This window comes from Peromyscus eremicus, chromosome 6, assembly GCF_949786415.1.
Source record: "Peromyscus eremicus chromosome 6, PerEre_H2_v1, whole genome shotgun sequence".
NCBI lineage: Eukaryota > Metazoa > Chordata > Mammalia > Rodentia > Cricetidae > Peromyscus > Peromyscus eremicus.
The window spans coordinates 64721072-64746431 of record NC_081421.1 but is presented as its reverse complement, the minus strand read 5'-3'; the positions used below and the strand labels follow the sequence as shown (position 1 = coordinate 64746431).

At 47.5% G+C, this 25360-nt stretch overlaps 1 protein-coding gene across 1 annotated transcript in view; it reads left to right on the top strand.

Moving 5' to 3' along the window:
* Positions 1-355: 355 nt before the first annotated feature.
* Ints3 (integrator complex subunit 3) overlaps positions 356-25360 on the top strand; it is a 46255-nt gene continuing 21250 nt past the window's right edge. Inside the window, exons 1-6 of the mRNA XM_059265758.1 lie at positions 356-1286; positions 11234-11317; positions 14032-14115; positions 22137-22250; positions 22512-22596; positions 24238-24304. Coding sequence (XP_059121741.1) covers positions 1140-1286; positions 11234-11317; positions 14032-14115; positions 22137-22250; positions 22512-22596; positions 24238-24304 — 581 coding nt within the window. The 5' untranslated portion in view covers positions 356-1139. The remainder of the gene's footprint in view (positions 1287-11233; positions 11318-14031; positions 14116-22136; positions 22251-22511; positions 22597-24237; positions 24305-25360) is intronic.

Below are 25360 nucleotides of genomic sequence, written 5' to 3'. Positions count from 1 at the left end.
AGCTAGCGTTGGCACGATTCTAATTATTTGGTTTGCACTAGTGGATCAACGCACTTTTGTTGTTGTTGCTTTCCAAGTCTTACTGATAAATTGCTCACACACTTGGCTGCGTGTAGCACTAGCAGTTCAGGAAGTAGCTTCAGACCCCGAGGGCGTCTGCTCTGGGACTGCTTAAGGGTTGGGACTCCACTGCTCCTTCCTCTGCACAACCTTTTAGGGGTAGGTCTCCGGTCTCCGAGACTACCCAAGGACAATGTTCTGAACACCTGTAGGGAGCGGGGCGAGAAGGAAGCATCGCGCGTGCGTGTCGGTGCGCGCAGGCGCAGCTCGGCTTTTTCCGGATCGCCCAGCACTCGCACCGACTCCGCACCTCCCGTCCCGCCTCCTGATGCAGAGGAAGGATGCGATAGGGCACACTTGTTGCCCGTCAGACCAGGCTCAATTCTTCTCCCTACAATTGGCGGCCCGGGAAAAGGCCAGTCCGTCGTCGTCGGCTTACTCCTTAGAGACCTGGCGCCACCGCGGAAGCCGCTATTGGCGGACGCCCGGGACCGCGACTGCTCACTTCCGGCGCCGGCGACGACTCTGCCCGCTCGGGCGCCCTCAGCCTCCCCCGCCCTTCCACCATGGCCGCCTCTGTGTGGTGTGGGGAGAAGCTGGTCCTCCCATAGCGCTCCTGCCGCATCCTCACCCGCTAGGGGCCGGATCCCAAGGAACCGCGTTTCCCAACCCCGCCGGGAAGGTTTCCCGTCCCCACTTCAGGGCCAGGTCTCCTTCCCACACCTCGAGAGGCAGGAACTTAGGGTTTCCCCTCCTTTCAGGATAAGAAGCCAGAGGGTTTCCCCCTCCACTTCTGCAAGGGTGGCAGCCTTGCCCACCTCGCTGCAGGGCACAGACCCTTAGTCTACCGTACTTCTGCGCTAAGGCTTTGCCCCAGCACGGCCACTCCAGAGGGAGCATCTAGAGAACCCGCGCCTTCCCCTCCGCAGGAGAGGAGGCAGGAGTGCGGAAAGCCGGGCCTCTGGCCTCCTTCCCACTTGTTCCTCTTGCTCCTCGTCCTTGGCAAGCCAGAGTTCTCCATTTCTAGGACTTAACACCCGTCCACTCCCTTGACCTCTTCCGGTCTCCTGGCTGCAGCCATGGAGTTACAGAAGGGAAAGGGGACCGTAGCAGCTGCTGCATCAGGAGCAGCGGGAGGTGGAGGAGGAGGAGCGGGAGCAGGAGCCCCAGGAGGGGGGAGGCTGCTACTTTCAACCAGTTTGGATGCCAAGGATGAGTTAGAGGAGGTAGGTGTGGGGGTGGGGAAGGGAGTTAAGGAACCGGGTTGAGGAGGGATGCTGGAGCGGATAAGGGGTGGGGGTGGGGAGAAGAGGCCTTCAAGTTTTTTTTCCAAGGCAGAAACATTGCTCTGGCTTCCTGCTCCTAGAGGAAGAAGTGTGGGTCAATTTCCTGGACAGGTTGCCCTAGTAACAGCCGCCGCTATTATGAAAACGGGTGTGAGGGGCGTTGGTTACAGAAGGGATGTAACCATCCATATTTACCAAAGTTATTTTCATTCCTTTCCACATACACACCAGTAACTATCTATAATATCCACCCTATTTGAGTGTGTTAAGTTGAAAAGTATATATGTTTACAGACAGGTGTCTGAGGATTGGCAACTTCCTACTTGGCCCCTTTTAGATGGTATCCATTGACTGTGGATACAGACAGTTGTCAGTGATTATAACCGGGCATTTAAAGTGAGTGAAGACCTAGAAGTAGTATCTAGTTTGGTACAATCAGCCATAGCAGTGGGGTGAGCCAGGATATAGGGGACTGCTTTCTTCAGAACCAGAGAGTACACACACAAAAAGGAGAGAGCAAGAACATGAGTGAGGAGTCACGACCGGCATCCCTTGACCCTTGTTCTCCCCCTGTCCTTGACTAACGGGAGGTGATCAGTGTAACCCCATCTGATGCTTACACACAGGGAGACTGACTTAGGATGTGCCACAGAACTGAGGCATGATTGCTGAACTGTGTGTAAAGCCTGATGCATTCAATTCGGTGTTTATTCAGGGATGGGGGAGGAAATGAACAGGCCCTGCCTCTTCACAGGCAGTGTTTCCCTGACACTGTGGTGGATTTCTGCATCAGATGCTACAGTAGGCAGGTTAGATTGCCAGGTGTGGTGGTTCATGCCTGTAATCCTAGCACTTGGAGGGTTGAGTCAGGAAGATTGTGTGTGTGTGTGTGTGTGGTGAGTTCTGGGCTAGCTGGGGCATTATTAAGAAGACCTTGCCTCCAGAAACAAAAGACAGAGAAAAAAAGAAAATATGTTAGGTCACAAAATGATGGGACACACACACACAAAAAAAGTGAACTTTGTGGCCCGGCATTGGCAGCAGAGACAGGAGGATCTCTGTGAGTTCAAGGCCACCCTGGTCTACATAGCAAGCTTTAGGACAGCCAGAACTACCATAGACAGACCCTGTCTCAAAAAAAGAGGTGAACTTTAATCAAAGTGGTCTTACAGCAACCTTGTGGTTTATCCACTAGCAGATGTCTGCCTGGAAAGTGAGTTATGTTTTCACTGTGTAATTCTATGCATAATTAGGAATGTAAATATTACGTCTAAGCCAGATATGGTGGCATAGGTTTGTAATTCCAATACTCCAAAGAGGACAAGGCAAGATGATTGTAGGTTCAAGGCCAGCCTGTGTCACCATGCCCTACTAATTACCATCCTCTGCTACATTTTGGGATTTTCATTTTGTATTTTTCTGTTTCAATTCAAAAGTGTGTGTGTGTGTGTGTGTGTGTGTGTGTGTGTGTGTGATATGTGTTGGGGAGTGCCTCCTGAAATGTGTGCGTTGAGGTCAGGGGACATCTTTGTGGAGTTGGTTCTCTCCCTCTACTTGTTTGCAGGCTCTGAGGATTGAACTCAGCTTGGCACGCTGACACTGAGGCCTCTGTATCTGCTGAGCCTCTCCCCAGCCCTGTTTCAGTGTTTGAGATAATGTCAATATGTAGTCCTGGCTGGCTTTAAACCTTTTTTCTTTCTCCTCCCCCCCCATAGGGTTTCTCTGTGTAGCTTTGCGCCTTTCCTGTAACTCGCTTTGGAGACCAGGCTGCCCTCGAACTCACAGAGATCCGCCTGGCTCTGCCTCCCGAGTGCTGGGATTAAAGGCGTGCGCCACCACCGCCCAGCCCTTCTTTCTTTCTTTCTTTCTTTTTTTTTTTTTTTTTTTAATTTTTATTTTGCAATACAATTCAGTTCTACATATCAGCCACGGATTCCCTTGTTCTCCCCCCTCCCACCCCTCTTTTTTTTTTTTTTTTTTTTGCGGGGCAGGAGGTGTTAGTTTTTGGAGACAGGGTTTCTCTGTGTAACCCTGACTGTCCTGGAACTCACTCTGTAGACCAGGCTGGCCTCCAACTCAGAGATCCACCTGCCTCTGCCTCCCGAGTGCTGGGATTAAAGGTGCATACCACTACTGCCTGGCTAGGTCTGGAACTTACTATGACCATTTTGATTGTCAAGTATTGAGCATGGCGTGCTAGCACCGTAGCTTTGGGAGGGTAGAAAGTCAGTAGGTAGCTGACCACCATTGATCCCTCCACCAGAGCAGATGCAAGGCGAAGGATTCTAAGGCTGGGTGAGAGTCTGTTGATTCCCATCCTGACTCCTCCAGGACTCATGTACAGCATCCTTTTCTGGACAGTAAGTTATATGGCTGAAGTAGATGACGAGAGAGGAAGCCTTTATGTTCTTGCCTTCTTAGACTCTGAGAATGAACTTTCAGCTTTCTTGTGAGAAAGGGGAGGGTTTGTTTGTTCCTTTCTGGTCTCTTTCATGGTGTGGATGCTTCCAGTGTGTCTCAAGCTCCCCCTTCCACATTTTACTTTGCCCTTTGTCCTTTCCTTCTTCAGCAAGTCTTGCTACACTAGCCTTCCCCCATGGGTGTGGCTCTGTTATCCCTGCTAGGCCATCGTGTCCGAGGGTCAGGCTTGCTGGCCCCTTCATCCTCTGCGCCTCACCGCAGATCTTTGCACACAGAAGTTATCAACATCTGCCGTTGACCAAGTGACCTCTGCTCGTTCTGACGTGGTAATTTTCCATCATAGGCCTACCAGTGGCCCAGGAAAGTGGGTTAGCTTTTTGACTCCATGTGCTTCAAGCGCCTTGAGCCTGACAGGAAAATAGAAGGACGTGAGGTGTGCTACCCAGAAGTTCGTCGTCTAAGGACAAAGTATCACTCCACAAGAAGTCCTGAAGAGTTAGGTGAGGGTAGTAAAGACGTGGACATAGTTGAATATGATTAACAAAGGCCCCTTACGGGCCTGGAGCGGGACGCACTCCTCAAGATCATCCTGGACGGAGCTGTGACTCTTCTACCCTGGGGAGTGCTCGTTGTATCCTTTCTTCTCTTTGGCCCCGTTCCTCCCTTTGAAGACTGATATTCTTGCCCGTCCCCATCCTAATTTGGGGAGGGAATGAGATAAAAATAGTGCCAGAGATTGGAGGAGTTTAGAACATGTAGTTCCTAGTCTCATGAGGTTTCACAGTCCTGGCTATTCCTTTGCCAGGGAAGGACCAGTCACTTTGAAGTCAGGCCAAAAGCAGGAGCTGTGGCCCAGAGAAGTCAGAATATCTTCAGGATAGGTCTCAGAATTAAGTTTGGCAAGATAGAGGTATGTCCCCACCGTATTTCCTCTAAGCGACAACTCAGCCTCTCTGAGAAATCGATGAGGGATGACCTTTGAGTTGTTAATTTTTTCCCCTTAAATCATCATTTCACATGTTCTTGATTGTAGAATATAGGTCATTCCTTGGGATCTGCAGGGTGTTTGTCCTCGGTCTCTCAGAGTTTGTCTGAGGATGTCAGAGCCTGTCCTTTCTGTATTCACCAAGAGGAAAGGCTGGCTGCACTTAGAACCCAGCATGGTCAGTCACTTCTTATTGATGGAGGTTCTTAGAAATTGTGCAGGTTGGATCACATTTTCCTTTTCTGAAGACGGTGGACTGAATGCTGCATGGCTCCCCGCGGCCTGTAAGGGAGCCATGCACTCCACACGTAGCAGAGTGTATATTCAGCAGGCCCGGGAGAGGGAAATGGGGTGCCCGAGGGGCCCTTCTAGTTGGCATCTCTAACCTGTCTTCCGCGTCAGGTATATACTGAGAAGCTGGAAGGCTTCCCTCCCCTCCCCCGGCCGTCCACCGCTCTTCTTGTCAGGTAGTTTTAGTACTAGAAAAATGAGTTCCAGAGCTCCTGGAGATGATAAATATTTACTCAGCTCTCTGAGGTGCTGTCATAAAGAGCTTATTCTGAACTGAGCCATCCTGCCAGCAATTGCTGGCAGCTGTGTGTGTGATTTCATCTTTTCTGAGGACCTTTAGAGACTACGGGAAAGGGTACTGTTACCCAATTATACATCTGGTCTCCTGTGGCCTTTGAGGAGAGTGGTCCTTTGTTTTGTTTTGTTTTGTTTCTTTCTTTTTTTCTTTTTTTTTTTTGGTTTTTCGAGACAAGGTTTCTCTGTGTAGTTTTGCACCTTTCCTGGAACTCACTTTGTAGACCAGGTTGGCCTCGAACTCACAGACATCCTCCTGCCTCTGCCTCCCGAGTGCTGGGATTAAAGGCGTGCACCACCACCACCCGGCTTTGTTTTGTTTTCTTGAGACAGGATTTTTCTGTGCAGCTCTGACTGTCCTGAAACTCACTCTTTAGGCCAGGCTGGCCCCAAACTCCACCTGCCTCTGCCTCCCTGAGCGCTGGGATTAAAGGCGTGCGCCACCACATCCAGCTGAGGAGAGTGTCCCTTTTGTCACTCTGAATGATTTGAGATTATTTCTTTTTGTCTGTTTATTTGTCCTTGTTTGTTTGTTTTAGACAGGCTGGCTTTGAACTCCTGATCTTTCTGCCTCCACCTCCCAAGTGCTGAGGTACAGATAGGTGCCACCAGGAGCAGTTTTGGATGAGTACCCTTTCTCTAGGAAAAGGCGTTTCTTCTGTATGTCTGTTGTCTGAAAAGGAAAGGCCTCATGTTTCTTTTCTCATTGAGTTTGTCCACTCAGTCAAATTCTGGACTCTGCTTTCTACATCCTTTATTGGGCCTCCCTGTTTCAAGAGGCTACTCTTCTTGACTGGGCAGTGTCCCATAACATTGACTCAGGCCTCTGATCAGAGTTTAGAACATTTGGGAGGAGCCTAGAGAAGCTTTGCTCAACCCAGAGCCTCATGAATGTTAAACCACACCAAGACTCTTAGCCAGAACATAGGGCCTTGGAGCGGGATTTGCAGGCTTTTGGTTCTGGGTCCATTAGTCAGGCCTCCTCCCTTCCCTTCCCTTCCCTATGCTCATCCCCCCCCCACCCCCAAGATAGGGTTTCTCTTTTTAACCCTGGTTGTTCTGAAATGAACTCTGTAGACCAGGCTGGCCTCAAACTCAGATCCACCTGCCTCTGCCTCCCGAGTTCTGGGATAAAGGCATGGGCCACCCCCTACCCTCAGCATTTCCTCTGCTCTCTAAAGGCAAAAATAAGAGAAGAAACCTTTCACTAGTTGGGAACTTATCCCCGGCCTGTGGCAGGGGATTACGTTTTCAGGAACCTTTAAGGACATGCCATGAGAAGTGGTGGCAGGAGGGCTAGCAAGATGGGTGAGGATGGAGTGTGGTTACCTGCTGCCAAGCATGACAAGCATGGTGGAAGATTCCCGACGCCCATGAGTTGTCCTCTGCTACACACTGTGCCAACCCCCCACCCCCACCCCCATACAAGTAAATGAATGTAATTCATTCAGTTTACAACAACCGAGAAGTAGCGGGAGATTGGAGAGCCAGGCCTTCAAGGGTTAGATTTGTGCAGTTGCTGAGCTTCACAAACTGGATAGATTCTAATCAGCTGAGACTGTGCATAGTGCAAGTTTGTGATGCAGGGGTTAACTGGTTGTTTGGTTGGTTGGTTTTTTCCAGATAAAACCAGGGTTTGCAGAGGCTAAATAGCTCAGCCAGGGTGAGCCTGGGCCCGGCCAGCGAGGACCAGTTCCAGCCATGCTTGCTTCCAGGCGTCTCCTGTCGCCTGTGCTGCTTGGCTTCCCTCTGGCGATTCAGCGAACATGTTTTCTTTGATGTGCGCAGTGCGTAGAGTTTAGGATGCTGCTTACTCACCTCTCCCCTTCACTCTGAAGCTGCCAGTTAACCTAGGCTGGGTACAGAGTGCTGGCAAGACCTGACCATTGGGATAGGTCACTCTCCAGGCCCTGCTGACTGTCTTTAGTAGAAAGGAAGGGACAAGGTTTTAAAAGAGAGAAAGAAACCCAGCCTCAGGTTTTTCTTGCCACCCTTTTTTTCGTGCGGGAGCTAAAGCAGGGTGATAATGGCTCCCAGAGCTCTCGGGTTGAGGGTTGCAGCCCAGCGTTCGTGTGATGGCACAGCTGCTTTTCACAAGTATCACTTGCTATTTATTGAGGCTGAACATGCTCATCTGCCCTAATTTGAAGCTAGGCCTGCTGTTGGAGGTAAAGTTGTAAATGTCACCCCCAAGCAGCTTTAGGGTGGTTTTAGGTTAAGATTTTGGACCTATCAGAGCCTCCTTTTGAAACACAAATCTACCCTTTGCTACCTTAAACTTTTTAAAAAAAAAATTTTTTTTTAAAGATTTATTATTATTGCTGGGCATGGTGATAAACGCTGTTAATCCCAGCACTCAGGAGGCAGAGACAAGTGGATCTCTGAGTCTCTGAATTCAAGGCCAGCCTTGTCTACATAGTGAGTTCCGGACAGCCAGGACCACACAGAGAAACCCTCTGTAACAAAACAAAAGCAACAAAAAAGATTTATTATTCTTACTATTATTATCTTGTTTTGTTTTTGAGACAGGGTCTCACTTTGTTTTTATTTTATGTGTATGAGTGTTCTGCCTTCGTGGCTGTCTGCGCTGTGGAGATGCTGGGAACGGAACCTGCATCCTCAGCAAGAGCAGCCATTTGCTAAACTGCCGGGCCGGCTCCTCAGTCCCATCCCGTTGGGCCCCTCTCAGGATGGACATAGATAACCTGGATGACGGTCAAAGGAGAAGCATGTTGGTCTTTCCTCCTCACTCCCTCCTCACTGTACTTCCTTGTCACTGCCTCGGAACGTTGCCAGCAGGATCGACATCATCATTATTGTGGTGGTTTTTCTTTGCAGTACCAGGGCCCGAGCCCAGTCTCAGATATGTCAGGGTGGCTGGTTGGTTGGTTGGTTTTGGTTTTTCACAACAGGGTTTCTCTGTGTAGCTCTGGCTGTCCTGGAACTTGCTCTATAGACCAGGCTGGCCTCGAACTCACAGAGATCCGCCTGCCTCTGCCTCCCGAGTGCTGGGATTAAAAGCATGTGCTACCACCATCCGGCTGTTAGAGTTTTTTGTTTGAAGTTTTTGTTCCATTTGGTGTTGTGAGTCAGGGTCTCACATAACTCAGGCCTATCTTGAGCTGCCTTTGTAGCCAGAGATGACCTTGCATTCCTGATCCTCCTGCCTCAAGTACAGTTCCAAATGCTGAGATTATAGTGTGCATCACTGGGCCCATATGTCTGTTGGTTTGTTTGTTTCTACATTATTGTTGTTGTTGTTAGCGTTTGTTTTCCTTGCGCAGTCTGACTTTGGAATTTACAGCACTCCTGCCTTCGTCCGGAGTGCTCGGATAACAGGCGTCACCACCATACCCAGCTCCATCCCATCTGCTGCACATGCTAGTCTCACTACCGAGCTATATTGCCGGCCCCCTCTAAATACTGAGACGAGGTCTTGCCAAGGTGCCTGAGTTGGTGGTGGATTTTTGATTCTTTTATCTCTGTCCTACTGGAGCTAGGATTGTAGCCATACACAAACCATGACTTCACCAAGATGGTTTTCTCTTATTTTTCTTTTTGAGACAGGGTTTCTCTGTGTACCCCTGGCTCCCCAGATCTTGATCTGTATACCAGGCTGGCCTCAAACTCAGAGATCCCACCAGCCTCTGCCCCCGGAGTTCCAACAAGATATGTTTTGTTAGCTTGTGATATTGAGTAGAAATAAACAAGTCTGCCCTTTTTCTGATTTTGCCAACGTCATTATCACTGGGAATTGGTTTTTCCTTAAACCAATTAAAATTTTGGGTTAGCCTCATGCTAAAGTTTTAGAAGTTGTAGGATAGTTCAGGTGTTGGTACAAAGTGACTGGCTAGACATACAGCATGCTTTGTTGGTATCTTAGCAGTATGTAGTAATAAATGCTTCTTCAGGATGAGGACCCTCCTGTGACTCCTTAAAATGCTAAGCACATGCCAGGTTATGGTACCCTTTGAAACTAGAGTGGCCACCCTTGTTTAACTAGAGACAGTGGCAGGTTTACATTTCTCTGTGTAGCTCTGGCTGTCCTGGATCTCACTCTGTAGACAGACTGGCCTTGAACTCACAGAGATCTGTCAGCCTCTTGTCTCCCGAGTGCTGGGATTAAAGGCATGTACCACCACCGCCTGACTAACAGCCAGTGTTCTTTTTATTTTTTGTTTTTATGTGCATTGATGTTTTTGCCTGTGTAAGGGTGTCAGGTCCCCTGGAACTGTAGTTATAGCCAGTTGTGAGCCATCATGTGGGTGCTGGGAATTGAACCCAGGTCCTCTGGAAGAGCAGCCAGTGCTCCTAACTGAGCCATCTCTCCTCTATGGGTGTTTTGTCTTTACGTATGTCTGTGCACTGCCTGCATGTCTGATGCTGGTGGAGGCCAGACGAGGGCATTGAATCTTCTGGAACTGGAGGTAGAGACAGCTGAGAGTCACCATGTACGTGGTGAAAGTCCAACCTGGGCCCTCTGCAAGAGCAACAAGTGCTCTTTTTTATTTATTTATTTTTTTTTTGGTTTTTCGAGACAGGGTTTCTCTGTGTAGCTTTGCGCCTTTCCTGGAACTCACTTGGTAGACCAGGCTGGCCTTGAACTCACAGAGATCCACCAAGCTCTGCCTCCCGAGTGCTGGGATTAAAGGCGTGCGCCACCACCGCCCGCAACAAGTGCTCTTAACTGATGAGCCGTCTCTCTCCCCCTGTATATACTTCTTAATTTTTTTAGGGCTTTTTTTTTTTTTTTTTTTTTTTTTTAGTTTTCTGAGACAAGGTTTCTCTGTGTAGTCCTGGCTGTCCTGGAATTAGCTCTGTAGACCAGGTTGGCCTCAAACTCATTACTTTTTAATTTTAACATGAAAAACATAATAGTAATTCCTTGATTTACTCAGTACTTCATATCTAACTTTCTTTTCTTCCTTTTGGTTTTGAGACAGTATCCCATTGTGTAGCCTTTGGCTGTCCTGGAAGTCATTACATAGACTAGGGTGGCCTTGAACTCACAGAGATCTACCTACCTTTGCCTCCTGAGAGCTGGAATTAAAGCACGCAAATCATTGATTGTATCTCAGATTCCTTTTATAAAGTTGGTTTGCTCGTCAGAAATGAAAACAAGATCTGTACCTTATGTTTGACTGTTAAGATTCTTAGTTTTTTTAGTGACTTCATATTTAAAATCTAAAGAAAAATTATACAAAATTTTGCTATGCAGCCCAGGCTGATCTTGAACTCAGAATCACCCTGCCTCAGCTTCTTGAGTACCCAAATTACAGGTGTGCACCTTCATGTTTGTCCACGTATTTTTGGACAGACTCTGACCATACTGTATTACCTGCGTTGTTCTTAACTCCCGAGCTCAAGTAGTCTCCCAGTTATCTGGGACTACAGCATGTGCCGCTACATCGGACTTTCCTAATCTTGGAGGTGTTTGCTTACGGTGGCTTTGGTGACGTCCTGCAGGCTGTCTTCTGTTTGTTATTTTCCTGTGACGTTAGTCAGCATTGTGAGTCTTAGGACTTTACCCTTCCCGAAGGTGTTACTAGCTGTCGTCCGCATGGGTGATGTTGTCCAAAGTCGGCTGTTCCTGCGCTGTCCCTGCCACGTTTGTCGGTGGCCCTTCTACTTGGCAGAGTTTCTTCTTTTTCTTTCTCCTTTAAGCACAGTAGCAGGGTGACCAAGCTTGAAGTTTTAAAATGTCTTTGGGCCGGGCTGCGGTGGCGCACGCCTTTAATCCCAGCACTCGGGAGGCAGAGGCAGGTGGATCTCAGGCAGCAAAACTATACAGAGAAATCCTGCCCCAAAAAACAAAAAAAAAAAATGTTTTTGGGTCAAAAGCACTTCATAGATAGTGTTATGACGTACTCCCCATTTGTTCCCATCCCTCCCCCAGAGGCTGGAAAGATGCATGAGTATTGTGACATCGATGACGACTGGTGTCTCTGAGCGAGAAGCCAACGATGCCCTCAACGCGTATGTAAGTACCCTGTCCTCCTTACATCCGTTCTGCTTAGGGAAGCGCTGAGATGCAGACAGGAAGGTGGAAAGATGGTGGTGGTGGCCAGGACTTAAGGGACGGAGTTCACATCTTGGTTCCTTAAATGAGGTTTTACTCTCTCACTGGTAGAGTCTATTTCTTGAAGCCTTTATTCTGAGACCATATCTTAGCATATGATACATACTGGCCCTTGAAATTAGTATAGAATCCAGGCTAGCGTCATACTCAAGGTCCTTCTGCCTCAGCCCTTACCCACTGAGCCATCTGTCAACTGCTATCATATGATTTTTTTTTTTTTTTCCCCCGAGACAGGGTTTCTCTGTGTAGCTTTGGTGCCTTCCTGGAACTCACTCTGTAGACCAGGCTGGCCTTGAACTCACAGAGATCCGCCTGGTTCTGCCTCCCGAGTCCTTTTGCTGGGATTAAAGGTGTGAGCCACCACTGCCGGCCTCATATAAATTTCTTACATGTGCTATCTAAAATTATTTTAACTGCACAGATTAACAGGTAAAGATAAAATGTATTTAAGAATGATTTGCAGGGCTGGAGAGATGGCTCAGAGGTTAGGAGCACTGGCTGCTCTTCCAGAGGTCCTGAGTTCAATTCCCAGCAACCACATGGTGGCTCACAACCATCTGTAATGAGATCTGGTGCCCTCTTCTGGCCTGCAGACATACATGCAGGCAGAACATTGTATACATAATAAATAAATAAAATCTTTAAAAAAAAAAAAAAAAGAATGATTTGCAAAGAAACTATAAAACAAGCATTTTTTTTCTTTAGAAACTTTAGTATGGGCCGGGCGGTGGAGGCACACGCCTTTAATTCCAGCACTTGGGAGGCAGAGCCAGGTGGATCTGTGAGTTCCAGGCCAGCCTGGTCTACAGAGCAAGACCCAGGACAGGCACCAAAACTACACGGGGAAACCCTGTCTTGAAAAACAAACAACAGAAGAAACTTCAGTATGTGTGTTGAGTGTGTGCATATACATGACGTTGCATGTGGAGGTCAGAGGATAACTTGCTAGAGTGAATTCTCACCTTCTACTACGTGGGTCCCAGGGAACAAACAAGCTGTCATACTCCACAGCAGGAATCACTATCTGTTGAGCCATATTGTTGGTCTCATGAGTTTATATTTTTTTTTAATCTTGGAAAAATTTTTGCCAGGCATGATGGCACCTGCCCTTTTTTTTTTTTTGGAGACAGGTTCTCTCTGTAGTCCTAGCTATCCTGGAACTCCCTCTGTAGACTATGCTGGCCTCTAACTCACAGAGATCCTCCTGCCTCTGCCTCCCGACTGCTGGGATTAAAGGAGTGCACCACCACTGCCTGGCTTTTTTTTGGGGGGGGGTTGGCATATGCCTTTAGTTCCAGCACTTGAGAAACAGACACAAGCAGATCTCTGTAAGTTCAGCTAGCACAATCTACACATCAAGTTTCAGGTCAGCTAGGGCTAAGACTAAGTCTAAATAAATAAAAGTTTTTTTTATAAATTGTCAAAGAAAATCAGAGGACAGTTCTTGGGAGTCAGTTCTCTCTTGCTGTCCTATGGAATCCAGGAATGAGAATCAAGGCTGTGTGGGCTGCGTGCAAAGCCCTTGACCTACTGAGCCACCTGGCCGGCCAATAACTGAGCTTTTAAGTTGTTATATAAGTCAGGCAAGATGGCACAAGCTTGTCTGCCTCCAAGCTGGACTGTCTGAGTTCAGTCCCTGAGACCCACGTGGAAGAAAGGGGAACCAACTCCTACAAGTTGTCCTGTGACCTCCGTAGTCATGCCATGACATTGTGCGTGCACATACACACCACAGACATTAATTAATGAATGAGAAGGAATTTAGGTAATGTGCTTAGGTGGACGGCTCAGTCAGTAAAGTGCTTGCTGAGCAAGCGTAGCGATCTGAGCATGGGTCCTGGGTAATCTCTAAAGAGTGGCAGCGCATGCATGTGACCCTAGCCTGGGAATGAAGTGCGGTGGGGACAGTTGGCTCCCTGAAGCTCGTTGGCTGACCAGCTTAGCCAAATCTATGAGCATCAGATTTAGTGAGAAGCTCTATTTCAAAAGCTAAAGGTGGAGATTGAGGAAGACACCCGTCGCCTACCTCGGACCTCCTTGAACATATGCATACAACATATACATGTATCATCCACACATATAATAGCATGTACATATTAGGTAATACTAAAAAAATTTAAATAATGAAATACATGTGAAAATCCTGTAGTGAATCCTATTACTTTGTATGTTAACTGAAAAAATAGTCTAAAGTAAATAATAGTTAGAAATGAGAAGAGTCTTACAGAGTAAGTGCTGAGGTACTACTCGCACATGATCAGGTGTCATCATCGCTGTGCTGAAGTACCCCGGTTCTGTGGTTGCCTGTGGTCGTGACTGGAGTGGATATGTCTTCACTGCAGGGTTCCCACAGCTCCTGTGCTTTCCCCACTTGAAGCACTCCTGTATTTTCTGGCTCTAGCTTCAGGTGGTCAGAGAAAGCAGTAAAATTGTCCCCTTCCCTTATCTCCTGAAATAAGTGCCTCATTCCTTTTAAGAGAAGGAAATCATCATATTTGAGAGTTGATTTTTCTCCATTAAATGTTACTCAAGAGTCCCAAGAATTCTAGGAGAAATTGTGCTTGCACTTCCTACATGTAAGTGACAACTCCTTTTTTTTCTCTCTTACCTTCCAGGTATGCAAAGGACCCCCCCAGCATGAAGAGATCTGCCTAGGCCTGTTTACTCTTGTCCTTACTGAACCCGCCCAAGCCCAGAAGGTAAGGCGATTTCTTCCCTGGGTCCTTATAAATCTGTGGGACCTTTACTCTTTAACTGAAGTCACATCACACTGTTGACAAGAGCTGAATCACCTTGTTCTCCAGATATGATCTCAAGTCCCTTCTTATTCTCAGGGAATTCATTAGTCTCTCGCTGGAGTCTTTCCTAACCCCAGGTTCTAAAGCTGAAAGGCAAGAAAAAGCAGTTAGGAGAATAAGAATAACATGAATGTTAAGTTTCAGGCGTAAGACACAAAGCTCAAAGGTTGGCATTTAATTTGGGGGATGGAAGAGATAAAGGACAGCCAAGCCCGTGAGAGCTCTTACCCAGAAGAACAGACAGAAAACAGCCTTAAAATTGTAGCATGTAACCTTTAGATTAAATAACTTAATGTAATGATTAAGAAAACACCAGAGCACAGTGGAGCCTGACTTCCTAAGGAGTATTGCCGGAAACCAGCCTGGCCTTTTCATAGACAGAAGAGGCTCCACAAAGGCTCAGGACCAGCAGGATAGTTTCTCGGGATTCTGTTCTTTTTATAAATTGTCTTCTGTTTCTCTAGATAGCTCCTCTCCAGCAACTTTGTATCTTTTGAGTCTTGGCATAACCGTTCAGGTTGGAGTCTGGCTGGAACCCTGTGACAGAAGTGACGAGTGAGGGGACTTAGTTCTTGGCCTTTCCTGAGCACAGCTGGCGTGGAAGGAATTAGATGCGCTCTTTGCCTGCTGTTGTGCTCTGCTCTGTCAGTTGATCCGTTTCCTGTGTCTGAACCCTGTGCGGCTTTTGTAGCTCTCTCCCTCTAGACTGCAGCTCCTCCATCAGGTGCCTGGGAACCTAGCTCTGCTGCCATTTGTTCAGGGATAACCAAAGGAATCTCATTCTCAGGGATACGGACGGTGCTCCTGGTTCCCTGGCAGGGATAACCGAAGGAATCTCATTCTCAGGGATACAGACGGGGTGCTCCTGGTTCCCTGGCAGGGATAACTGAAGGAATCTCATTCTCAGGGATACAGACGGGGTGCTCCTGGTTCCCTGGCAGAGATGCTTGTATCAGTGAAGTGTGTGTGGATGTGGGAACCTGCTGTGTTTATACTTCTCTGGTGCCAGCTGGTGCCTGTGGAGATGAAGGGGTTGGACAGTAGTTCTTCACGTGGTCTTGCTTCCCCAGGAGACCAGTCATTTTGAACTTCGTTAGGTAGAATTCCATCTGTGCGTTTCCCCTTTCTCTTCTTTCTCCTTTTGAGACATGATCCAGGCTGACCTAGAACTCCTCCCCTCGGCCTCTCAAGTGCTGGGTTTTCATCTCACAGTGAATTTATCACCCGGATTTTTAGAGATAAGTGGATGGCATTGGTTTGGTGGTGCTGAGCAGTAATAGGAGCTCACTGCCTTTAAAGACGTTGTTGGCAAGGATGAAGATGGATAGGGCTGTGATTTTATTTCCTCTTGTATGTATTTTTATAGTATTGTAATTAAAATCTGATTTAAGGGCCAGTGAGATGGCTCAGCTGGCAGACGTACTTGCCACATAAGCCTGATGACCTGAGTTTGAGTTTGATCCTCATGACCTATAGTAGAGGGAAGGGGACAGACTCCCAAAAGGTGTCCAGTTCATTCATCCCCTCCCTCCCTCTCTCCCTCCCTCTCTCTCTCTCTCTCTCTCTCTCTCTCTCTCTCTCTCTCTCTCACACACACACACACACACACACACACACACACACCATAAAATTTTTAAAAATCTGATTGGATTTAGCTCAGTGTTAGTGCTGTGTAGCAGTGTGAGGCCCTGGCTTTGAGCCCCAGTTCCCTCTACCCCAACTAAACTGGGCATGGTGATACGTACCTGTAAGATCAGTAGTTGGGAAGTTAAGATAGAAGGATTGCCCTGAGTTCAAGGCCAGTTAGAGCTACATATCAACTATCAAGCCAGTAAGTTAAATAAATAAGTAGATTTTTAGAAATAAAAATTGGGTGGGCCGGGCAGTGGTTTAGTCCCAGCACTCGGGAGGCAGAGCCAGGCGGATCTCAGTGAGTTCGAGGCCAGCCTTGTCTACAGAGTGAGTTCCAGGACAGCTAGGGCTGCACAGAGAAACCTTGTCTCACATCAAACAAACAAACAAACAAATAAATAATAAAATAAAATAAAAATTGGCTGGAGAGATGGCTCAATGGTTAAGAGCATACACTGCTCTTACCAAAGACCCAGCTTCAGTTCCCAGAATCCATATCACAGCTCACAACTGCCTGCAACTCCAGTTCCAGGGGATCTGACACCCTCACTGGCCTCCAAGGCATGGCACACACATGGTGTACATAAACTTGTACCGACAAACACACATACAAATAACGAAATCAGCTCCAGGCCAGCCTGCATTACAAAGGAAGGCCTTACCTATAACAAATAAACAAAACAATAAGTGGAAGTCATCTCAGTGCAGGTTAGCCTTGCCTTCTGGAAAAGGTGAGGTCTGATCTGCCAGGGTCAATCAATCAGTGAGCTTCTGGGAGGGGAGCAGGCCGTGACCGCTGTCTCTCTTCTCTTGCCTGGCTTGGCGGTGAGAGACCACAGGTTCTCAAGCGTCAGTGTATGTTGTGCCATGAGTTTGGCCAGGGAGTCTAGTGAGAGCTGGAGTGTTCTACTTCTTTGCAGTGTGGCAGGCCCGTGCTCCCAAGGGAGTTGAACCACCCTATTTTGGGTTTCATAACTGATGACGGCTGCACAGGTTCATGTTCATGTGCTAAAGATTTCTAAGTAAATCCTCTACCTGCGGGTCCCTAGGTCAGACCTCTTTAGGCAAGCACGTTACAGTCTTAGATGAGGGAGGACCTATCAGTGGTGAGTTGTTTGGACACTTGAGCTGGGTCAGACTGGCGGAAGAATTAGTGGCAAGTCTGCCCAGTTCTTTACCCTTCTCTGCTTCGGGCAGAAGTTCCTGGCAGGAGTTGCTGATAAGGACTGGTCTTAATGTGTTGTCTTAGAGTTTAGCTTAAGCAAGAAGACTGTTTTCTAGGCGTTTATTTGGCTTAATTCTGCCTTTGCACAGAAATCCAGGGTAGATTTAAGGTTTACTTGTTCCTGGGTCTTGTAGGCATAGAGCTATGAAGCATGGATGATAAAGATAGTTGTGGAAACTGAGTCAAGAATCTTGGGTGGGAAGAGTGAGCTGGGGAGCTTCTGAGGCCTGGATGGTAGTAAGCAAGCTCAGGAGTTAGGATCAGCTCTTAGGAACTTGTCAGTGGATGGATAGGTGGGTTAAACAGGTGAGCTAGAGATGTTGCAGGTAAGTGACCTGAAAGATGGCTCAGCAGCTAAACTCGTTTGTTTGCAAACCTGGTGACTGAGTTTGGTCCCCAGATTCAAAGGGAGAAGAACTCCTGAGAGTTGTCCCCTGAACTCCGCATGTGCCTGTAGCATGTGCATGCACAGCACGGTGTGTGCACAGCACAGTGCATGCACAATGATAGTAATTTTTTTAATTTTTATTTATTTATTTTTTTGAGTGGTAATACTGTTTTATTCCGGTTTAGGTACTTTACGATAGTAATTTTAAAAAGAGAATGCAGATAAGGTGTTGCTGGAGAGTATAGTAGGCATGGGTGAACTTCATCCCAGTTACGCCTTCCTCTGGCAACTCTTATGTGGATGCTTTATAGCTTTTGAATTTATTTATTTGGGGTCTGAGCTAAGTATCTGGAGCAAGGGCTGATGTGATGAACGGAGGCTAAAGTGGGATCTCAACTCTGCAGGTTCTAGCATCAATGAAAAACATTAACTGGAAAAACCCTGGCATCCGAAAAACCCTGGCGTCCGTGCCCAAGTCCCTCTCCCTCAGATATTCCTAGACTCATTCCTAGGCCTTTGGTCTAGGCTCTCATTGCTGGAAGTCTGGAGAAGGCTGGAGCTGCTGGGTCACTGTCCTCAGCAGGGCCAGGCTGACGCTGCCTCTCTACCACCCTGTCCTTTTTCTTTTGTCTGAGATCACTGCTCTTGTCTGTTTTGTTTTGTTTTTGTTTTTCTTCCCATCTGCTTCTCTTCCAAAGCAGTCAGCAAGCTGGCACAGAGGTTTCGACAGCTGGCAGCATAGGGCACATGGTACTGTGGGTACCCAGCTGCCATGTTATCAGCGGTTACAACTGATAAAGATCCCTGGTGGAAGGTGGAATTAGGCAGACACTATCACGGCTCTTCATCTGGCCTCATACCTCCTGAAAAATTGGCCCTCCTTCCCTGTCCTGAGTCTGGGCTACATTTCTGGTATTTCTTCTTTTGTTTGAGCAGACAAGGCTCTGATGTGGTTAGCTCAGCATGGGTTTTTCTTTCTCCCTCTCCCTCTCATTTCCTCTAGGACATTCTGTGACTTACCTGTGAGGAGTCTCCAGAATGTACTCTCCCAATTTGATAACCAGTATGTCAGCAGAACTGGGTTGCCTGTCTTGTGCTCACTCCCTTGTGGTTTTTGTTTTTAATCTCTCAACAGTCTACCCCCTAGATAGAGTCAGGATAAATTCTCCTTTGGGTATGAGAAATTTGTGGCACATGAAGAATCTCTGTTGATTTTTTTTTTTCATCAGAGCAGTTAGATTTGAGGACAGAAGAGGCGGGGAGAATGATGAGAACAGATCTTGTTAGAGTCCCACATCCCACTGAGGCCACAGAGCTGTTACAGGTAGTGAGGACCACACTGTAGAGTGCTTAGGGTGGGTGAGTGTACGAATGGAGTAACTGCAGAGCTGTTGTAATCTTCCCTCCACCTCTGGCAGTCTTGTCTCCCTTAGTTAGTTTTCATATTTGTTTTTGAGGTGGTTAAGCATGGTATTTGAAATTAGATTGCCTGGATTTGTTTGTCTGTTTGTTTTGTGATGAGATCTCATGCTGTAGCTGGGATTATAGATGTGATTACTGCCTGGATTTAATGCCGGTTTTTCCCCAAACTCTTGTTACCCCTCCCCACCCCTCCCCTGTTCTGTCCTCTCCTTCTCCCCCTCCTCCCCTCCCCCCTTTCCCCTCCCTCTTCCTGTGGCTACTTCCTCACCTGTACAAAGATAGTAACTAACATCTGTTTCAAAGGGCTTTTAGATTTACCAAGTGCAGTAACGTAGACAAAGTTTGTGCTGAGATCAATGAGTATTAGCTATTACTATTGTTGCTAATTTTTTCTTCAAAAATTTCTTTTGATTATTTTTCCCCTCCTCCAACTCCTCCCCTCCCCATCTCCCTCCCCACCTAACTTTATGTGTTCTCTCTCTCTCTCAGTTTTGGTTTGGTTTGGTTTGGTTTGGTTTTGAGGCAGGGTTTCTCTGGGTAACAGTCCTGGGATTAAAGTCACGTGACACCACCATCCAGCGCTCTTGCATGAGCTCTGTCTCTAAAACAAACAAAACTACAAAAATGGTGGCTGGGCATGGTGTCACATGACTAATCCCAACACTTGGGAGGCAAAGGCAGGTGGATCTCTGTGAGTTCCAGGACAGCCAGGACTATGGAGAGAGATCCTATCTCAAAAAAAACCTCCACAAACAACTAAAAACTCATACATGGGGCTGGAGAGATGGCTCAGAGGTTAAGAGCACTGGCTGTTCTTCCAGAGGCCCTGAGTTCAATTCCCAGCACCCACATGGTGGCTCACAACCATCTGTAATGAGATCTGGCGCCCTCTTCTGGTACGCAGGGATACACGCAAACAGAATACTGTGTGCATAATAAATAAATTTAAAAAAAAAACCATACACACAATGAAAATCAAAACAAACAAACAAACAAAATCATTAAGATAAAAAGTATCCAAACAAAAAGAAACAAAAAGCCCCCATTAAAAAAAGCATGGAATCTGCTTTTGGTTTTGGTGTTTTAGTTTTTTGAGACAGGGTTTCTCTGTGTAGCCCTGAGTGACTGTCCTAGAACTCACTCTGTAGCCCAGGCTGGCCTCGAACTCAGAGATCTTCTTTTCTCTGCCTCCCGAGTGCTGGGACTAAAGGCGGGTACCACCACTTCAGGTGTGCAAATACCTTCTTGGTTAGGGGTCCAGCCCTGTGTCACGATCATGACGTATTTTTTCTTTTTTCTCTCTCGCTCTCTCTGTCTCCCTTCCTCCCTTTCTTTCTTGACTGGGCCTCATGTGGCTCAGACTGCCCTCAGACTTATTATTTAGTTGAGGACGGTCTTGAACTGATCTTCTTCCTTCCTGCCCAAGTGCTGAGAGGACAGGCAGGAACCTCCACACCCGGCTTATTGTTAATCTTTTTGTTTTTGGTGGTGGTGGCGTGTTCCATTTATTTATTTATTTGTTTGTTTATTTGTTTGTTTGTTTATTGAGACAGGGTTTCTCTGTGTAGTCTAGGCTGGCCTCGAACTCACTAAGATCCTGTCTCTGCCTCCGCAGTACTGGGATTAAAGGCAAACAGCGCCACCACCGCCGACACAACCACCCAGCTTACTGTTAATCTCGATGCCATCTCTGCACCCTGCCTTGTGACGTTTCTATCTAGCTAAGAAGCTCTCTATTGAAGTTTTGCCCTTTGCCTGGGACCCTGACAGGATAGAGCTCAGCAGGTGGGGGAGGCAGCTAATGAGCTTCCCTAAGGCCTGACCTCATTGATGAGGAAGGAAAAGCTCTAAGGGAAAGAGAAGCAGTGACTCACAAGACACTTCTACACTCTCTCCCCCGCTCCCCCCAGGGCTGAGGATGCTGCAGGGACCCCCCTTTCAGTACTTGGCATTCAAGAGAAAAGGCTAAGAAAGTTCATGTTTGGGGGCCGGCAAGCTGCCTGAGTGGGTAAAAGCACTTGCCATACAAGCCTGATAATTTCTCTGTCTCAGACAAGTTCAGAGTTCAATCTCTGGGATATAAGTGAAGGTAGAAGGAACTGATGCCACAGTTTTCCTCTGACCTACACACACACACACACACACACACACACACACACACTAAATAAAATATAAAAGTTTTGCTTTGTTTGTTTGCTTTTGTTTTTTTCCCCTGAGACAAGGTTTCTCTGTATAGCCCTGACTGGCCTGGAACCTCTGCCTCCTGAGTGCCAGAATTAAAGTTGTATACCACCAGGGCTGGAGAGATGGCTCAGTAGTTAAGAGCACTGGCTGCTCTTCCAGAGGACCTGGGTCCAAATCCCATCAGCCACATGGCAGCTCACAGCTGTGTTGTTCCAGTTCTGGGTGACCCTAGACCCTCAGACATACATGTGAGCAGAACACCAGTGCACATAAAATAAAAATAAATCAGTCATTAAAAAAAATGTTGTGCACCCCCACGTCCAGCTTTGCGTGGCTGTACTAGTGCATATCTGTAGTCTCCGGAGCAGAGACAGAAGGCCTGCCATACACAGTGAGTTCCAGGACAGCCTGAGCTACCATGTAAGGCTCTGTCTGAAACAAACAAGGAAGTGTTTGGTTTTTAAGCAAGGGTCTCACTTTGTATCTCAGGCTGGCCTTGAACTTGTGATTCCCCTCCCTTAACCCCCAAATGCTGGGATTATAGGCATGTGCCACTATATCGAGCTAAGAAAGTTGGACTTTATTTCTGTTTTTTCTCCCAGACCCTCGTCCCTTAGTATTCCCTTTGCTGCATCTGACTGGGTTGCAGCAAGTCTACGAATCTCTGGGTTTCTTTTTGACTTTGACCCAAACCCATTTTTCAGTGACCTTTCACTGGCAGATGAAACGCAGATGGCTCCCACCTGGGTTTGCTCAACTTGTGGCATCAAACAGTGTGACACTTCCTGAAAGGGGAGGTTGGGGGACAGGGACAGGACCAGGAGCTTTGCCCAGCAGGCTTTCTTGCCTTATTAGAGAATCTTTTAGTCCTTTTCCCTAACCCAAGAGGCAGAGCGGAGGGTAGTTTTGGAATGGAGAAGCCGTGTAGAGGAGAGAGTCCAGAATGCAATGTGTTCTGTTGCCACTCAGTATCCCACTGTTGTTATTTAAGAGACTGGCTTGGGGTTGGCCGGGTGACTGTGGGGAAAAGGTCTTAGCTTACTGACTGCTCACAAGCCTTACTTCTCACAGTGTTACCGGGACTTGGCTCTGGTGAGTCGTGATGGTATGAACATTGTCCTGAACAAGATCAACCAGATACTCATGGAGAAGTACTTGAAATTGCAAGATACCTGTCGTACTCAGGTAAGGCCAGAAAAAGAAAGAAAAGGAAGGCTGGAGTGTAACTCAGGGTTAGAGCATGTGCTTAGCATGCACATGGAAGGGTTCAGTCCCGAACCCCAAACAAGAAAAGAGCCGAGCTCAGTGGAATAGGCTGGAGGTGGACCCTCTTAAGGGAGAGGGTGTGGGCTGCCGCTGTTACTGTGCACGTAAATTGTGGGTGACTCAGTTAGCTCCTTTTTCAGACTCACATAGCTGCTCTGTATGTCTTTTCCTCTCCTATAGTTGGTGTGGTTGGTTCGGGAACTGGTGAAGAGTGGAGTTCTGGGAGCTGACGGTGTTTGCATGACATTTATGAAGCAGATTGCAGGTAAGCTTGTTGGCAGGAGCGTACGAGGAAAGGGAAGGAACCCAGAGATAAGCCTAGGCAATGGAGGATGCTTAAGTATCTAGGGAACTTGATTGATGGGGTCTTGGACCCTGATGAGGACATCTTCTGGCCACATACGTTGCAGGAAAAAATGGATTGAAAAATCACAGGGGGCTTTTGAATCAATGAGTCTTGTCTTGATTTCTTTCCTGCTAAATTAAGACCTGACCAGGTGTCTGGCCTGTATTAGCCAGTCACCACCCTGGAGTTAGGAGCTTCTCGATCAGAAAGGGGGGCAGGGAGAAAGAAGGAAGCCATGTGCTCTCTGCCTTTCTGTTTTCCCTGGCTTCACCCCTGTTCTAAACACTGGCTGCCTAGTGATTTTGGCAACTAACGAGGGCCAGTCTGAGGGACATTGTCACAGAATAGTCCCTGACATTTAGGGGTTTTTTTAATCTTGGCATCAATGACTTCTGTCTGAAATATTGACTATGGAAAGGTCTGCCCAAGCCTTTCTGCTTTTGAGATCGCCTGTGTTTTGTTTTCCTGTTAAAAATAAGAAAGCAAACAAAGTATTAATAATAGATAAAAAACGAGGCCGACCCTGCAGCTCTGCTTCACCAATGCCCATTGGTGCCTGTCTTTTTGTTTTGTTTCTTATGGTGGTGAGAATTGAGCCTAAGGCCTCATGTTTAGGCAAGCACTCTACCACTAAAATGTACCATGCTCAACTCCACTCCACCCTTTCTCCCCCCTCCCCTTTTTTTTAAATGAAAAAGTCTTGCTGTGTAGCCCGGGCTGGCCTCACATTCCCAGTCCTGCGTCAGCGTCCTCGGTGCTGATGGTACAGGCCTGCACCATCCTACCTGGCTGTGCTTTGCCTTTCTGTAGGGCTCTCTCTAACACTGAGACCCCTGCTCCGTGTGGACGGCCCCCAATGGTTGTGATATGACTATGTAAACACTGAATTTTTTCCCTGAGACCCAGGGCGGTCTCAGGGTGTGAAACATTGGTGTGCTGTGTATTCTTACTCTTTCTCGGCACCTCCTTCTCGTTGACACCCCAGCCCCACTTCTCATGGAAGCGTGGCTGTCTGGCAACACTGCATGTTAATTCTGCTCCAGGAAGTTCAGTAGCAAGATCCAAAGACTCGTGTATAGAAATAACATGTCATGCACACACACCCACCCACACACACACCCGCCCCTTAATCTGTCAGGACCCTGAATCCCACCCTGACACCCGGACACTAGACTGCTGCCGTACCAGCTCCCCGCATCTCTTAGGCCCTAGTGCACACACCACCTTTGCTTTTCAACTGGGGCTTCTGTTTGTCTGAGACATTACTTTTCAAGGACAAAGCATTCCCTCTGCATTTCCTGGTGGATAGGAAAATATCGGCTCTGGTAAAGTAGCAGTTCTAGAAAATCAGAGCATTCTTTTCCTTTCTCTCAAGGCAAAGGGGAAACCTTGAAAGCCTAGAAGAAGAGAGAGAGGTTATTCTAGCATTCAGGGCAGTAGTGATGGGATAGCTGGGTGGACTGGCAGGAGGAGTGAAGAGGTTTGTTGGTTCGATTAGCTGAGTTGCTAATTAGAGCTACTGTATTCTGATTCTTCCCCCTCCCATCCCCTTGAAATCAGGTGGTGATGTTACAGCCAAAAATATCTGGTTGGCAGAAAGTGTTCTGGATATCCTGACGGAGCAGAGGTAGAGTCTACCGTGAAGGGTGGGGCAAGACCAGATACGGCCATGAGGGGTGTGAGTATGGGACATGGGAAGGAAGGCTCGTGGCTGTAGAGTCTGTAACAGAGTCTGATGCAGTGGGAAGGTGGCAGATGGAAGGACTCATGCCACAGTGTGTCCCAAGGGATGAGGAGTGGGAAAGAAAGACCTTGCTGAAATATCTCAGAGCCCAGGAAAAACTGGTTTCATCTGATAAGGGTTTATTTTTGACCCAGACCTCCTTGGAATGTTTATATTTTGGGGGAGCTGGGGGAAAATGAGCTCAGTAGAGGGGGCCAACCAACCACTCGGGCCTGGAGGTACCTCATCTCCCTTCCAAGCTTCTCAGTCCAGCACATGCTCTTTTTTGGAATGGCCCAGGGGCAGTGTGGGTGAAGAAGGTGATACAGGGGCACGTTTGACTTTCTGGCTCCTCTTCCCCATCCAAGTGAAGGCCTGGAAACGGTGGGAGGGCTGTTCTATTACGTAAATTCGCTTATGACTTCACCTTGACCTATGTTTCCAGTTTCTGCCTCACATAATTCTAGCATCTCTTTCAGAGTAAGGACATCCAGTAGCTAAATGACTAAGAGGCCTAATATTGTCCATATTTGTTTCAATTTAAAAAATGGTTCTCTTCATAATCAAAGCTGTGCTCTGCCCAGGCCTGCTGTGCAGCGCCACCTAGTGCCCGAGCGCAGTTACGCAGCTGCCCGGGGCTGGTGTCATCACGCCAGCAATGGGGCTTCTAGCAGTTTCTTACTTAGGCCTCTGCTTCTCTTTGGATCTCTTGTTTCTCGACTCCCTTTGGCTAGAGGGCCTTACTTCCATCTCCCTCTCCTCCTCATTATTCCATCCTTGTGGTCAGATTTGTCCTTCCCCTCTGCTAGGAGTCTTCCTCAAAAGTGATCTTCTCATTCTGTTCCTGATGTCAGATTCTGTCCGTCATCCCTTAAAGCTGAATTTCCCAGGCAGGTCACATAGCAGCCGCCTTGCTGCCCAGCCCCTTCACATTTGTGGTGAAAGGGATTGCCTTGGCAT